The sequence below is a fragment of the Delphinus delphis genome, chromosome 8 (assembly GCF_949987515.2).
Source record: "Delphinus delphis chromosome 8, mDelDel1.2, whole genome shotgun sequence".
Classification (NCBI taxonomy): domain Eukaryota; kingdom Metazoa; phylum Chordata; class Mammalia; order Artiodactyla; family Delphinidae; genus Delphinus; species Delphinus delphis.
This window is the reverse complement of record NC_082690.1, coordinates 98,228,978-98,240,659: the sequence shown is the minus strand read 5'-3', so window position 1 is coordinate 98,240,659 and position 11,682 is coordinate 98,228,978. Positions and strand designations below refer to the sequence as shown.

Genomic DNA, 11,682 nt, shown 5'->3' with positions numbered 1-11,682 from the left:
TTAGTGATTTATATTCAGTGAAGGATATAGAAAATCTGAAAAGGAAAAACTCCAGAAGTACAGAGTATGTCAAATCACTCTATTCCTACTTCCTATCAATTGTCTGAATGTGTCATATTTATAGTTTGAGTTTCTCATTCCTGTATTTAAACACCACTTATTCTATTACAATTCAACCAAAACTGAGCTGTTTATTAAAATAGGAAGTTAATGAAGATGATCTAAATAATCTCTCAGAATGAGTGAAAGGGTGGAGAATAAAGCATAGTCAGGTTTAGTTCTGTACATCTTGGAGAACATCCAGGTTGGAGACCACCACGGTTTTAGGGAAAGTGACCGAGTTTTAACATAAAAGCCTGCTCTCAAGAGTCTAGTCTCCAAGTACACCAGGGGAGTAAGAAATGCGGGAAGGTTACAGGGATGGGTTTATGTGACCTCCAAATGATTTTTGCTAACAGGATACTAGTCAAAATTAGAAGAACCATTCTAAGCGGATCTTTCTGTGTCTCTATCATTCTGAAGTAAATTTGATATAAACATCTCTTAAATACATGACAAAACAATTATAATGATAACGACATATAATTAAAATGAATGTCCATTTCATTCTATCAAACATTTAAATTACATTTATTCATTAATTTGGCAAATACATGCTGAATACTTAAAACAATCAACGTATAAGGTGGGGATATAATGAGGAAAGGAATAGAATTAATAATTTAATTCATGATGAGACAAAGTGCCGTCTGATTGATTAAATTATGAATGCATTATCTAATTCATTGACTCTTTCATAATTCATCATTTCATTATCCAGTCACAATCTTACTATGGGAGAACTCGGTAACTATCTCACTAAATGAGAATTTCAGTAAAGCCTACCTTGGTAATTTTAGTCTTTCTCCCACCTAGCACAATTTCTGGCACATAGTCATTAATAATTTAGAACTTTCCCCACATCAACAGGAGATGAGTTTTATTTTCCTTTCTTTAAAGATTAAACAAGTGAGGTGGTTTAGAAAGTTCACATAATCTGTCCCAGAGTCAGGCATCCACTATTCTACATAGATCTGAATGGCATAAATTTTAATTTTTTTTTTTTCATTATGTCCAGGTCAGGGAGAAAATGAGGCACTGGCCCTAACTCTCACCAAGATAAGATTTCCTTAGAGAGATAAGCTAAAGCATTTAACAGTATCTGGCAATAATTAGAAAAAAAATATGAAGCAAGGTAGATAGTTCTAAGAACCAAAAGACTTAGAATATTTGAGTATTCATTGCGTGGTGGGCTATAGTGAAATCTACCTGGAAGTAGTAGGAGTTTAAGACACTCTGGTAGGATTGAACAAGGATTGATTGGGAACAAGTCCAGCTCCACTGCTGCAGGGAATCATGAGGAATTCCAGGAAAGGATATGTAAGTTTGAACTACAGATGCTGGGGATTTCTATATACCTGGATTGCATAAAGGGAATTTAAAATAGCAGGCTATAAACGATCCAAAGAAAGGGATAGCTCCAGGAGTTTCTGCTTCTTTCTGGGGAAAAGGCCAACTTTGTTGTGATTCTGAGACTGGATCAGATAATCTTAAAGGAGATAACAGAGACAATAATCTGAAGGTGAGTTGTAAATTTATTTTGACGTGTTTAGAAAATAAGTAACTAGTTATCAACACCCAGCTGCTGACACCTCATTTGTGTCAGAACCATGGACAGTTCAGGTCCAGAGGCGGTCCTTAAAGATCTAGTTTAACTCCCACAGCTAGCTTACTTATAGTTAAACTGAAGTATAAAAAAGGGATGCAGCAATATTAGAAATCAAAGTTAGGAAATAGTACAACAAGATGAAGGAGACAATATTTTGTTTCGTTTTCCAAATAGTCCAGTATTTTAAAGAATATCTTCTAAGTTGATATTATTTATTTTTTAAAATATGAAAATATAAAATGATTCTTATAGATATATTAGTCATACTTTCTTATTTTCTATAGAAATAATTAAAAATAGGGAAATTACTTTCAAGTTATTCAGAAATATAGATTATAGTTTTTGAGTCATGCATTATATAGATTTTGTATTTTAAAAAGTAAATTAATTGATAGGTCTTTTCTCATATTTTCCCCTCTTTCTAATATACTAGACTGAGTGCATTTATATGATTACAATTTTTAAAAGAGTTTTGTGTTTTGTATGAAATATCCAAGTATTGGTAAACAAAATAATCTGCATTTTAAAATCTTTTGTTTATTTTCTTGATAATTCATAATCATTTCATTGATTTTCCACTTTCAGCCTGCAAACACACTTTTCTCAAAATGGCATTTACATTGTCCTTTTCAAATATGATTTGACCTGTTATCTGATAAAGAATCTCACAGAGGCAGGATTTTGGAAAACCTGTGAGGGAAAAAAAGGCTGAGAAAAGTTAATTGACCAGTTCATGCAGCAAGTGTGAAATAAAGAATAAACTGTGGCTGAATATTTAATTTACAGTGCTTCCCATCAAATCAGAAGAATATAATTTAAGGGAGGAGTTAGAGTAGAGCACTGCATTCTTTTAAATGATTGGGAATAATTTTAAAAGCCTAAAATGTAATTGTTAGTTGAATGAGATGGCTTGTTTGACCACTACGAATATCCCCTCTTCATTATTCAGTATGAAGCATATCAAAATGTCATTTTGTGGTCATTGATGATACACAATCTCATACACTAGATTGATTTATGGTTTTTTCTCTTCAAAATCCTACTTTATGTACACAAATTTGAATGGTAATTACACTGAAAGGAAAAAAAGGAGGGGAGTGTTACAGCTTTGAAAATAAATTGTGAATATATTGGCTCTGAAGTTATGAGTAAACAAAATAAAATATTTTAAATACTAAGGTCCAGTGTTTTATATAGCTGAAGTAGAGAATTTATGGTGTGATTTAGTGGAATGATTGTTTCTCAGTAGTTCTTCCTTAGCCTATGATTCTTGAACTTCTACCAGTAGAAAGGTTTTGATTATCCTAAGGTGTAATAGTTATTAACACATTATTAGAGCTGGTCTTACTTTACAGCAATGTGTGGAGGAGGAGAAGGTAGAAATAACAGGAATGAAAGTAAGAAAAGCCAGCCTGAAATACTAAGATGGATGATGTAGGGACAGAAAGGAGCATGCATTTTCAGGATGGCTGATTACTAAGATGAGTTGAAGAGTTTGTGTACATCAATTAGAAGGAAGCCAATTTATGCAAGTGAGTAAGCCATCGTATGAGACTAAAATTCAAGCAAAACTTTTTATTATCCTTGAATGCCTTGCTGAATGTCAAAAACAAATATTTTAAAAGTCTGAGATGATAAATGTTTTCAAAAATAGAGATCATTATACTTTGCTTGTTATCCTTTTGGTTGACTATAAAATATAATATTTTATTTGTAAATTAAGCATATTTGTAAATTAAGCGCAAGAGAAATATAGCAGATTTTGGCCATGTGTATATGCCTCATGATTCCAAATTTGCTGATTTTTTTCTATTTATCCCCTTTCCACCTAGGAGAGAGAGCAGGAAATTTCTCACATATAACGTTATCCACATATTATACTTCATATATTTGCACTATTTGTATTTTCACTCGATATTTCATTTCTGTGTGTATTTTCTAATAATAAACAGTGAGAACAGGAAAGAGATATCTGATTTTTTTTCTACAGTACTATTTCTTGAATTCTACCAGCGCATGATATCCAGTTATGTTTGATAATATATGCCAATAGAATGGTTACGTAAATATACTGCATTCTACAACATTAGCCTTCATCTCAGGTACCTAAGATTTTAACCAGTAATTAACGTCTTCAAGAAAGGGAAAAAAAGACTCCAGGAAAGACTTCCTAAATAAAAATCAAATCATTTTCTTCAACTTTTGAACCCTTTCCATTATGATCTGCCCCATGATATGCATCACTATATTTAAATATTTATAAGAATTGATAATTATCTAATTTCAGCTGGCTACAAACTGCTCTGAGTCATGGAAAATAATAATAACATCACAGAATTTATTCTCTTAGGACTTTCTCAGAAAAAGGAAATTGAAGCCCTCTTTTTTTTACTGTTCTTGCTTTGTTACATTGCAATTTTGATCGGAAACCTACTTGTCATGATTTCTGTCACCTGCAGTCAACTTATTAACCAGCCTCTGTATTTCTTCCTGAGTTACCTCTCTCTCTCAGACCTTTGCTATACCTCCACTGTGACCCCCAAGTTGATCACTGACTTGCTGGCAGTAAAGAAGACCATTTCCTACAATGGCTGCATGACACAGCTCTTTACCATGCACTTCTTTGGGGGGATCGAGGTCTTCATCCTCACAGGGATGGCCTATGACCGCTATGTGGCCATCTGCAAGCCCCTGCATTACACTGTCATCATGACCAGACAGAAGTGTGATGCCATGATCGCTGCTTCCTGTGCTGGGGGATTCCTGCATTCCTTTGGTCAGTTTCTCCTGGCCATCTTTTTACCCTACTGTGGCCCCAATGACATAGATCATTACTTCTGTGATGTGTACACTTTGCTGAAACTGGCCTGCACTGACACCAGCAGAATCGGTCTCCTGGTCATTGCCAATTCGGGCCTGATGAGCCTGGTGATTTTTGTGGTCTTGTTGGTATCTTACGCTATGATCTTATATACTGTCAGGTCCTACTCTGTAAAGAATCTCCGCAAAGCTCTCTCCACCTGCAGTTCCCACATCACTGTGGTGGCCCTCTTTTTTGCTCCTTTATTCTTTATTTATATTCGACCAGCAACTACTTTACCAGAAGACAAAGTGTTCGCTCTTTTTTATACTAGCATTGCTCCCATGCTCAACCCTTGAACCTACACACTGAGAAACATGGAGATGAAGAAAAGCCATAAAGAAACTATGGTGCCATGTTACAGGAAGAAAGGAAACGAACTGAAAGATATCCCTGATTTTCACCACTGAGCTTGTTGAATATAAGACTTCTCCACTCTGAAAACTAAAATGCATAATGTTTGTCTATGTATTTGTGTCTAGCAACATGTATAGGCTCAAATATGAGCGAAATTTACAATTCCGAGGATTTGTCCTGGCACTCTGCTATGTCTCTTCTAGCTTTATTATTTATATCTCTTTTGCCCCATTGATGGTTTGGCTGTGTAACCAGTTTGCATATTTAGCAGCAGACTATCAAAGCCACCATGCAATACAAATCAACACTGAGAGCCCATATAGCTCATTCTTATATGTGACCATATTCAAGGAAGCTAATTCCAGCCACCAAACAATGATTTAAAAGATAATTCCAGGGCTTCCCTGGTGGCGCAGTGGTTGGGAGTCCTCCTGCTGATGCAGGGGACGCGGGTTCGTGCCCCGGTCCGGGAAGATCCCACATGCCGCGGAGCGGCTGGGCCCATGAGCCATGGCCACTGAGCCTGCGTGTCCGGAATCTGTGCTCTGCAACGGCAGAGGCCACAGCAGTGAGAGGCCCGTGTACCGCAAAAAAAAAAAAAAAAAAGATAATTCCAATCTTTCACTTGCATCACATAGAGAATCTTATAAAAGATCAAATTTATGACCTGCCACAATATTTCTTAAAAAAATCATCTTCTACTCTGATCATTTGTAGCCAGTGGCGACCTGGAACTTCTCACATGCCTAAGCCCCTCATTAAACTCTTTTCTTTTGTTCTAATGAGCTTTTTCTACCAGCTCTGTTCATGTACAAGCGAACTGCAACTCTCTGATTCTAGCACCTTATAGTGTATTTGTTAAGGGCATGAGTTCTGGACTCAGAATTGCTTACTAATTATGAGGAGTGGGACATATAGCCAACAAAGCCTCTATTAATGATAATAATAGCCCAACAGTCACAGTCTTGTGATGATAGTGAAGGGCTGCAACACTGCCTGTCACACAGTAAGTGCTCAATAAGCATGAGCTATTTTTATTGCCCAAACCCGTTATGCATCAGAAAAGTAACCATTCTGACAATAAGTTTCCTCCGGAGCAGTGGGAGTATAAGCATGGGAAAAAGTTAAGGAACACATATTAATATCATGTTCCTGTTACTGGTGAAATTAAATTTTTCTTAGAGTGGGCAAGTAGAAAATATCAGTTAAACTCAATGGGTACATTTTTTTGGCACTGTACAAGTTAAAGGCAGCTTTTTCAGCAGGAATTGAAAGTCACCCAACATCAGAAATGGCTAGGAGCAAAATTAGGCCGGTGGACAACTGGTTAGGAATGGGGAGAATCTCAGAGGTCTTTAAAAACTTCACTGACATGGGGGCTTCCCTGGTGGTGCAGTGGTTGGGAGTCCGCCTGCCGATGCAGGGGACGCGGGTTCGTGTCCCGGTCCGGGAGGATCCCACGTGCCGCGGAGCGGCTAGGCCCGTGAGCCATGGCCGCTGAGCCTGCGCGTCCGGAGCCTGTGCTCCGCAACGGGAGAGGCCACAGCGGTGAGAGGCCCGCGTACCGCAAAAAAAAAAACCCAAAAACTTCACTGACATAACATACTTGCATGAGAATCTGTTTTCAAATTGTATAGAAAGCCATACTAAATAAAAATGAGTTACTGTTGTTAAGGGTTCCTAAAATGGGTGCATAATATAAAGAGAAAAATAGCATAGTTGTGTTACTCAGTTTAAAATGCCCAGCAAATAAACCTGAAAATATTATGTGCTAGAAATTCTACAGAAATATCGTAACATACTTCTGGTTGTTGTTGCTTTAAATCTAAGTCTTGACCGCTATCCCAAAACTCCTGAGTAGGGCTCACACAGTATACATGTCAGAGAATATATCAGAGCGGGAAAATGAAAGATCACTTTCTGTTGTGAAATTAGCAGGGTCTCTCATAAAAAGACCCGCCAAGCCTCGAAGTTCCCCTCTGTTTCAGAAGCCCTATCCTCCAGCCAACCAGACTTGTATTATTGAAAAGTAAAACTTCAAAAATTAATACAAATGTTTCTGTTTTATTTTTATCCTTGGAATAAAAGTTTTGAATAGGGATAATTAAAGCACTTGGAGTTTGCAGCAACATGGATGGACTGAGAGATTATCATACTAAGTGATGTAAGTCAGAAAAAGAAAGACATATACCATATGCTATCACTTACTTGTGGAATCTAAAAAAAAATGATACAAAGGACTTATTTACAAAACATATATATATATACACATATACATATAGGAACTGAGTCACATGGCTGTGTAACAGGGAAGAGCTAAATCGGACTCCATGTTCAATCTGTTTCTTTAACTTCAAAACCTTTGCTTTTCATTGCTTTTGTTATTATAATCACACATAATGGCCTGCCTTAGGGAACCCTGCCCCTCTGCTTGAATGTTAAACTAAAATGCCTCTGTTCAGCCCACAGGGAGGTATCTGACCCTGTTCACCTGTGGATGGCTGCAAGAAAGAAGAAATTAACACATCTTCTCACCAAGGCTGACCATTCCAGGGGATATTTACAAAACTTATGGCCTTTTGATTTTACTTCCTCATCTCCTTCCCCCCTCTCTGTGCTATAAAAGAAACTGGCATCCAAACCCCCATAAGATGGTTTTTCAGAGACACTAGTCTGCCATCTTCTCGGTCTGCCAGCTTTCAGAATATAGTCGTATTCCCTGCCTCAACACCTCGTCTCCAAGTCATTGGCCTGTCATGCGGCGAGCAGAACGAGCCTGGACTCGGTAAGAGCTGTACACCTGAAACTAACACAACATTGTAAATAAACTATACTTCAACAAATAAATAAATAAACAAACAAATACTTGGAGCAAAAAGACATTGGTAGTACCAATCTTTAAGCAGGGAATTCTAATTTAACTCCTTCACTTTTGCCCTTCGATCTCCTCCCTTCTCAGCTTCTCAAGAACATCACTTCATTGATTCTCCCACCTTTCTCTGCAGCAGCCATTTTTCTCTCTCCAGCTGGATCATTAATATCGCATATAACTATAGGGAAAGCAGGATGAGATTCTTTGCAATTTAGTGAGTGACCTTACTAGCTCTTGCATTCAGTTCACCCACCTTTCATTACCTTTGGCTAAGGTATTTTACAACTCAAAAATATAGAAGTTGACTCATAGAAAATAATAGCAATGCCAACATCTCCTGGCCATAGAAATACAAATTTGTTCGGTGAAATGCAATTGATTATAGCCCTGTGGGTACTGGGCGAGTTTTGCATCTACTTATAAATTCATTTCAGCACTCCTTACTGACTATAAATGTGTGGTACACTGTTTTTGTCTGAAACAATGGTAACACCTTCCTGGTTTCTGCATTAAATTCTAAGTTAAATAAAATCTTTGACATGTTCATTCATTATTTGTATAAAAACCACTTTTACATCCTCTTTTAAAAGTTATCCTTTGACAATGATAAACTTTAAAATATTGCTGAAATTAGAAAGAAGCTATAAAAATAGATCCATTCACAGATACCTGCTGTTTAAAAAAATTCAGTGATCAATGAAAGATCTGACAAGCTTTCAGACAAACAATAAAGACAAAGTAAATTTTTTAAAAGATGAATTCAATCATGTGATTTCAGCATTTGGACAAATATAGAGACTACATTTTCAGGTACAAAAAGGATGAGAAAATACAATTGTCCTACAGAATTATGTAAAGTAAAATTCAGGAGACAACCAAGTAATAAATATCTGTATAACATAAAAATGTCAAAGATTTACAATTGAGTAAAGCTTCTGTAAATTAAAAAGACTAACAGCTTCCTATTCTTTTCTTTAAAAAATACTATTGTAGTTATACATTTGTTGTTTTCTTGTTTGTTTCATTGTCTGTCTCCTCCTTTGGTCTCCAGCCTCACTGAGGGCAAAGACTTCCTGGTTTGTCTGTCACTACAGTTATATGCATTCTCTATCCTGAGTTGGATCCAACTTAGACTTTTTAGAGATAGGTAACAGTAAATATTTTTATATGGATGAATTTATGAGACCATTTTGTTTTTTGCTATAGTTCTCTATACTTTTTTAGATTTTCTACAATATACATATACGAAATTCAGTCAGAAAAAGCATATATTTTTAGAAAGGGGTTTGCCATACAGAGATAAATCAAGAAGCTATCTGAGAACCTGGCAAGAGAACTCATGGGGGCATGTGGGGCTCCCAAAAGAACTGTTTTAAAGAACAGGAGCCTTTTCTAGGAATTAACTAGAAATTCCAATGCCCTAACAAGATTTTTTTTTTTTCCTCAGAAAAAATAAATCATAAATCCTGGGTCTACTTGCTGTAATTTTAATTCTGGCCATAGAGTTCTCATGTATTTCCCATTGCAGCTCACCTCAGCCTCCCTCAGCTACCTAATTCTGCCCTGTCCTGAAAAATGAACATTACATACACATTTCTTCATAGTCCCCGTGTCCCATGTCTAACCTCAGCGCTTTGGATCCTGATGCAATAGGAAAATATAATTATGAACGTTGGCATAACTATTTATTAGGGAGAAATTGAAGCTATGGTTTATATCTATGGCAAAGTATACTGATGGGAAATTTCTAAACCCTCAGAGATATTGAGACCTAGTCTACATATGTGATGTGAAGTTTAACTATAATGTTTGAAACCGAACTTTTCTCATGGCATTTTTCATTTCTGAATTCCTCAGTGTATAGATTAAGGGATTGAACATAGGAGCGATGATGGTGTAAGATAGTGCAAATATTTTATCCTCAGGGAAAGTGGTGGGTGGTCTAAGATAGGTAAATATTGAAGGACCAAAAAATAAAACTATATCACAGTGACATGAGACCCACACGTAGAGAGGGCTTTGCGTTTTCCTTCAGCTGAGAGATTTCTTAAAGTGAATAATATAATTACATAAGAAAAAAATAAAATCACGAATGTCCTTAAGGTCACCATTCTTGAATTGACAAGCATAATGACACTAGTGATGTAGGTATCAGTACAGGCAACTTTTAGCAAAGGAAAAATATCACAAAAATAGTGATCAATTTTATTAGCACCACAGAAGGGTAACTGGATTATCACAGAAAACTGAGGAAAGGAGTGAAATGCCCCACAAGCCCAAGCAGCTAAGACTAGGAGGTTGTACCTTGTCCTGTTCGTGATAATCACGTAGTGGAGAAGCTTTCGGATGGCAACATAGTGATCAAAGGCCATGACTGTAAGAATTAAGACTTCAGTCATTCCAAACATGTGCTTGGAAAAGACCTGTAACATGCAATTACCGTAGGAAGTGTTTTTTCTTTCCACTAGCAGCTCACCAATTATTTGGGTGTAATGCTGGAGGTATAGCAGATGTCCATGGAGGATAAGTGGCTGAGGAAATAGTATGTTGGTTGGTGAAAAAGAGAACTGCGCCGAATGGAGATTAGGATCAGAAGGCTTCCTACCAACAAGGCAATATAACAGAATAAAAAGAGCACAAAGCAAAATGTTTTTATGTTCTGGTCATAAGAAAGCCCCAAAAGAATGAATTCTGAGACGTTGCTCTGGCTCTCCATATACTTCAGATTGACATATATTATAAACAGATGGTTCAACTATCTGACAAGAAAAATCATGAATCTGTATTTTAAAATAGCAGCATAATAATAATATTAAATTTACCCAAAAATAACATCCAATATTAATTATTCCTTATAGATAGGTCACACCACAAGTTGTCAGGTGAAGCTACTTTCCAGGACCTTCTTGAACAGATAAGCAGAAATTATTGTATTTAGTTACAGAGAGTGAGGCGTTCAAGGAGAATAGATTATATTGGAGCTTTCGAGGGGTAAAGAATCTCAGAACAACCTATTTACCTGTGATGTATTAGTTTTTATTCCTGGATTTGATTTACTAATGTTTTGTTAAAGATTTTTATGTTTATGTTCAGGAGACATAAGTCTTTAGTTTTCATTTCTTGCAGTTCTTTTGTCTGATTTTCATATTGGGGTAATGCTGACCTCATAAAATGAGTTGGGAAATGTTCCTTTTACAATTAAAGAAAATGTATAGAATTAGCATTATTTTAAAATTATTTATTTATTTTTGCCTGCGTCAGATCTTAGTTGCAGCACACAGGATCTTCGTTGAGGGACACGGGATATTTTGCTGTGGTGCATTGCAGCGTGCGGGCTTCTCTCTAGTTGTGGCATGTGGATTTTCTCTCTCTAGTTGTGGCACATGGGCTCCAGGGAGCATGGTCTCTGTAGTTTGTGGCACACAGCCTCTCTAGTTGAGGTGTGTGAGCTCAGTAGTTGTGGTGTGCAGGCTTATTTCCCCCGCGGCATGTGGGGTCTTAGTTCCCTGACCAGGGATCGAACCAGCCTCCCCTGCATTGTAAGTCAGATTCTTTACCACTGGACCACCAGGGAAGTCCCAGAATTAGTATTATTGTTTGCTTAAATGTTTGGTAGAATTCAGCAGTGAAACTATCTGGCCAGGAGTTTTCTTTTTCACACTGTTTTAAATACAAATTCAATTTATTTGTTGGATATAAAGCTATTAGATTATACATTTCTTTTGTGAGTTCGGCACTATGTGTATTTCAAGGAATTTGTCTTTTATGGCATGAAGTTGTTTACAGTATCCCCTTATTATCCTTTTATGTCTTCAGGATGAGGGGTGATGTCCCCTCTCATTTGTGATGCTGGCAAATGTGTCTTCTCTCTTTTATTCTTGGTTA

The 11,682-nt window shown here is 36.7% G+C and overlaps 1 protein-coding gene and 1 pseudogene across 1 annotated transcript; one reads left to right on the top strand and one right to left on the bottom strand.

The window, feature by feature from the left end:
* The first annotated feature begins 4,018 nt into the window (after positions 1-4,018).
* LOC132429201 (olfactory receptor 4P4-like) lies at positions 4,019-4,867 on the top strand. Its single transcript, XM_060017410.1, has one exon. It carries the CDS (start codon positions 4,019-4,021, stop codon positions 4,865-4,867), a length of 849 nt encoding a protein of 282 aa, XP_059873393.1.
* A 4,730-nt stretch (positions 4,868-9,597) lies between these two features.
* Positions 9,598-10,513, bottom strand: LOC132430307 (olfactory receptor 4P4-like; annotated as a pseudogene).
* Between the last annotated feature and the right edge of the window lie 1,169 nt (positions 10,514-11,682).